The 5,378-nt window shown below is 32.8% G+C and overlaps 2 protein-coding genes across 2 annotated transcripts; one reads left to right on the top strand and one right to left on the bottom strand.

The window, feature by feature from the left end:
* Positions 1 to 627: 627 nt before the first annotated feature.
* On the bottom strand, positions 628 to 1,290 carry LOC107832529 (uncharacterized). The gene has a single exon (XM_016660394.1). It carries the CDS (start codon positions 1,288 to 1,290, stop codon positions 628 to 630), a length of 663 nt encoding a protein of 220 aa, XP_016515880.1.
* A 3,228-nt stretch (positions 1,291 to 4,518) lies between these two features.
* On the top strand, positions 4,519 to 4,935 carry LOC107832530 (uncharacterized). Its single transcript, XM_016660395.1, has one exon. It carries the CDS (start codon positions 4,519 to 4,521, stop codon positions 4,933 to 4,935), a length of 417 nt encoding a protein of 138 aa, XP_016515881.1.
* The last annotated feature ends 443 nt before the right edge of the window (positions 4,936 to 5,378 follow it).

The raw sequence follows: 5,378 nt of genomic DNA, 5'->3' as shown, positions 1-5,378 counted from the left end.
CTTGTAGTTGAGTATATGTTTAATAGAAGTATTTGATTTATTTATTTCATTAAATAGTATAAGAATATTATTTTTCTAAAATTTTCATCTATTCAAATTAAAAAAACATGAAATAATAAAAGTCAAAGGAACAAAATACAAAGGGAAAAAGTCAATATAAACAAAATTGTTCTTCATAGGGAAACAATTGGCGCAACGTTGGAATATATCTCTCTCCATAATTTGTCCACTCCAATTGTGAAAAAATCCAATCTCTCACTTCAGGAATTCCCTTTTCATGATCAGAACCTATGTGTGCCTTCAATACTTTATGTCTCTTGATCTTTGTGGCAAGGGTCACACACTTTTTATTTTCAGTATTATAGCTCTACCGTTTAATTACCAGTAGAACTATAATACTGCCGAATCAGTTACTACTATTGTGGCTCTTTGTCCAGAAGCGGATGTAGTGCTTTACTACGAGAATTCATATACGCGAAGTAAAAAAATTTATTAAAATTTCAAAAATAGTAGATATAAACCCGTAACTTTAAAAATATAATGGGTTCAATGCAAAAATCTTAAAAGTTAGAATCCATAAAGTTTAAATCCTGGATTAAGTTGGGACCTATAATAATATATACCATCTTAGCAATTCTGCGCCACCAATTTACGACTCTCAGCTTTTGCTTCAATTCGAAGTCGCTCTGCTCTTGAGCCAATGACCTGCCCCAAGATAGAAGCAGCAATAGTTAATGCCATAGCTGTTTCGGGTATGACAACCGACTTCCTTAGCATGGCGATAAAGGGAACAGCGGCATGAACTGCTGTAAACCATGATAGTGAGAACTTTTCAGTGTGCTCTCTCCATATTCCTAGTGGAATATTAGCGGCCACGCCCAAGGCTCCAGTGACAAGCATCTTTGAAGCCAGTGGTTGTGGCCGCAGCGTCTTAACAAAGGCAGTTCGGGTAAGGACTGCCCTGACTGCAACAACTGCCCGCGGGCATTTAAGCTTCACTCCAGGAGGCAGCGGAAAAGTTGTTGCTTCAAATGGGAGGACACGGCACACAGCTCTATAAGATTTGGCAATAGGACAGTTCCCTGTCTCCAACCATTCATTTCCCGTTGTCTCGTGTTTAGAGGAATTGTCCTGTTTCTTTTTTGATGATTCGAGTTTTTTCTTGTGTGAATTCCAGTTTCGAGAGAAAGAATCGAAACTAAAAGGACCTCCTGGTCCGAATGATGATAAACTTATGGTTGCAGCTTTAGCAACTAAAGGATGAAATTGAGGGGCAGACTCTAATTTCATGTTGTCGGTTGAAAAGAGGAAGCTAGAATTTCAACTTTATGATTTTCTAAATCATAAAATAATGAATGATTTGTTGTAGCTAAAAGAGTATCAAACAAAATGAAACCGATTAAGTATTGTTATGTGAAAAGTAAGAGCAGTGAAAGGGAGTGAGTATTATTATGTGAAAAGTAAGAGCATATAATATAAATAAGAAGTGTAATAAGTTGTCTTTGAGTGGGGTTTGGGTTTTGCCGCAACTATAATAGACTATGGTTTCAATATTGTTTAGGTTTGGGTTATTACCCTTTTCTTTTTTCTAATTAAATCTTTTTTTTCCATTCTTTTCTGCAACTCCATTCCCCCCCTTAACTTTGCCTTAAGAATTAATATTACCCACCAATTTTAGACTTTTTGTCCCTTCTATTTTGCCTTTCTCAATTGTCAATCTCCTCTCTATGTAAAATTTTTGCATTATAATATTTTAATTCCGTTTCTATTTTTATTGTGTTATCTATAATACTAATTGTGTGCAATCTTATTCCAAATTGTAATTTTAGATTCGTTCTAAGTATAAATAAAGAAATTCTTTCATGAATTTCTTTTATGTTTCAAAATCAATCGATATTTATTGTAAGTGTTATTTTATATTAAGTATTTGAGTCCCCATACCCTCGACTTTTATTTTTGAATTTGTGTAGACAGATTTTCGAGTATTGACGCGACTAATGAAAATTTGTGATAAGAGCAATTTCATTTTCATTTTTTTAAAAACTGTTTATTCTGTTACTTCAAATTCTCTCATAAGTTATTAATTAATATATCTGAGTGCTAATTTGTTTATATTTTACTCCATTAATAAATATTGAGATGATATATAGGCAAATGCAAATAGCATAGGCTAGAAAACACAAGTATTACAATATGAAAATTTTGCACGCAAGCAGAGAGGGAGAGAGTAAAATCAACATTACATAGTAAAATCATCGGTGATTTGCATTTGAAAATCATAATGAGGAATAATATGTATAATCTTTTGAATTATAAATGAAGGACTTAAGTTGAAGAAAGAACTAAAACATTATAATTTTAAAAACTTTACATAAATTGGAACTGATAATTTAAGGCAAAATAGACGCTCCAGATACGAGGAAACAATGTCTATAGTTGATAGGAGAATTTGACTTTTAAGGCAAAATTTAAATGGAAAATTTATTTTCACCTTTTTGTTTTAGTTTTCTAATGCTTAATCAGTGAGAACTAGTTGTGCTTTTTGTGTTTCCTGTAGGTTATCTCAGCCAAGTCGGTAAATTTATCTGTAAAATCGTTTCAAAATAATAAATTTGGGAAACCTTTCATAAACGAAACTAATGGATCTTTTTTAATATTCTTTGTGAAAGGGAAAAAAGAGAATATTTTTATGATGCAAGATAGGAACTCTCTACACAAATTAGGAAATATTTAATAACCTAATTAACTTCCAAAATGACTGATGAACATTAACAATATCAAATTTTGTAAATGCAGGATCTTTGCAAATCTCCAAGACAAATTCGTAAGTATATAAAATCAATAAATATATAGTAAATCAATTTCAACATTACAACTTGATAATCACTGGCACCAAATCTTCAATAATTTCCATACCATCTAAATTAACGCATTTACCATACCTTAATTCGCAAGAAAAAATTCACCATCTTTGTAGTAATTATTTAAGGACCATTCATCAACAAAAAAAGAAGCCTAAAAAAAAAGGTTAAGGCAAATTCTACAAAAAATGAATCTCTTTCACTTCTTCTTTGTTCTTATTGCTTTGTTCCTTCCTAGTACTGAGAAAATGGTTCAAGCTATTCAACCACATGAAAGTTTAAAAGGTGAAAAAATCTTACAACCTTTTTTAGCAGCACACAAGATTTCAAGAAAGTTAAATGATGTTCAACGATGGCCGGGGTCTTCGTACCGTTTGGTTCCTAGTGGCCCGAACCGGGCCGAGAGTCCAGAGAACCCTCGAGTGCGGGTCGAGCCCAGCAAAAAAATATACACTTTAAATCCGTATCATTAAATCCGTCGTTACGTAACGACCAAAAATGCCACTTTATGTAACGATCGATTTGGTATGGTCGCATCGTTATATTGGATTTTTCTCTCATCTTGCCCTTTATTATTAATAAATAATTTTATTTTATCGTTTATCCTATCTTTTTATATAATAATTCTATCTCGTACCATAATTTTTCTTTATAATATTACAAGTTTATTCTTCATATTGCTGGTGCATGTTATCGAAACGATGGAAAACGATACAGTTTATCCAAATATTATATTTATCAAATGGTACAATACAATACGATACATTATGAAACGACATGTAACAACCATCCAAACAAGTTGTTAGGGTCCGGTGTTCTTTTCGAGATAATTCGTGCTTCTATGGTTCTATTCAATGGCAATTAAGTGTTAAAGCTTATATTTTAAGATTGTTAGCCCATTTAGATTCCGCTCAAATTTAACTCAACCCGCTCATTTTACGCTTTTAATCAAAATGCCACTTTATTGATAGAACTTTGAATTGAAAGCCAAGAAAAAAGAATTATCACGTTTGATCAACATCCTTGGACTTGGGTCAAGCAAGATGTATTACTCCCTCCGTTTCTATTTAGATGACACACTTTCCTTATTAGTCCGTTTAAAAGAGAACGACACATTTCTATAATTGAAAATAATTCAACTTTAAACTTTTAATTTTATCATTTCACCTTTAATGAGAAGCTTTTATAACCACACAAATGTCATAGTCCCACAAAACTTTTACCCGTTAAGTTTTTAAGATGCAAGTTTCAAAAGTCTCCCTCTTTTCTCTTAATTCCATATCGAGTCAAACTATTTCATCTAAATTGAAACAGTAGAAGTACAATCTATGAACTACAAATAAATATACTAATAAATATTTCTACTAACTGCCCCACAAATGCATGTTAATATCGCATACGCAGGTTACTTTCTTAAAGCCATTAACTCTTAGTCAAAGTTGATTACACCTTTTAAATTGTGCAATAAAGTACTTAACCAAAGGCATTTTAAAAACAAGTTACAATAAAGATAGATCAGTTTCCATCGCATTAACATTACATATCCTGCATTATAAATATGACATATCCTCCTTCTAAATCTCCATCACAATTCCAAATCCTATCAATTAGGTGAAAACATACAATCGTAACACAACTAATAGATTTTGTAAGAAAAATGACTTCCGTCTGTATATATGCACTTGTATTCTTGTGCATATCACTCGGGGTTTCTCCGAGCGTTGCACAATTACTTGGCGGAGGCCTTTTGCCAGGTTCAGGACCGGGTCAGGTTGATAACGGACTTTTTCCTGATATTTCCAAATGCATAGCATCAGTGTTAAATGTTCCTGGATGTGTTGAAGAAATTTTAACATCTTTCCTAAGTATTCGATTTCGATTAATTGGTCCTCAATGTTGCAAAGCTGCATTAGACATTGAGGAAAGTTGCTGGCCTAAGATTTTTCCTTTGAGTTCTCTTTTCCCTTTAACACTTAGGAGTTTTTGCTCCATACAAGGTTCATTACCACCAACATTCCCTCCTCCTCAAGTTCCAATAGTTGCTAGTGTGAAGACTGTCAAAGAAAAGAACTAAGTTGTTTATCGTCCTTCAATTTCTTTTTAATAAATGGGCAGCGATGAGACTTGCACCCAGGAGCTATGTTTGCTTTAGGATCATGTTGGATTGTATGATCGTTTCAATTAAATGATTAAGTTGTTAGATATTGCATATTTTCATTTACTTAATTATGTTTTAAGTAGATTTGTGATCTACGAATATTTATCTATTGTTGCATTATGCCAACTTAATCTTGTCACACCTCCTTTTACTCGATGGATAAGGGAGTTTTTTCAATTAAAGTGACATTGTTCGAAATAAGATTATTTATTTAATTCAGAGTCGCCACTTGGGATAAGTTATGGTTTCCTAAGTCACTGATTTATTTTAAATCCAAAATTGAGGAAGTTTGACTCTATTTATGGTTTGCGAACACAGAAGACCGGGTAAGAAATTTTGTTAACCCGGGAGAAGGTGTG

Source organism: Nicotiana tabacum, chromosome 24, assembly GCF_000715075.1.
Source record: "Nicotiana tabacum cultivar K326 chromosome 24, ASM71507v2, whole genome shotgun sequence".
Classification (NCBI taxonomy): Eukaryota; Viridiplantae; Streptophyta; class Magnoliopsida; order Solanales; family Solanaceae; genus Nicotiana; species Nicotiana tabacum.
The sequence above is the reverse complement of the archived record's forward strand: the minus strand, read 5'-3'. Positions and strand labels throughout refer to the sequence as shown.

What these genes read in the sequence shown, in the direction of transcription:
- LOC107832529 (XM_016660394.1), bottom strand. Translation starts at nt 1,290, where the DNA reads ATGAAATTAGAGTCTGCCCCTCAATTTCATCCTTTAGTTGCTAAAGCT.
- LOC107832530 (XM_016660395.1), top strand. Translation starts at nt 4,519, where the DNA reads ATGACTTCCGTCTGTATATATGCACTTGTATTCTTGTGCATATCACTC.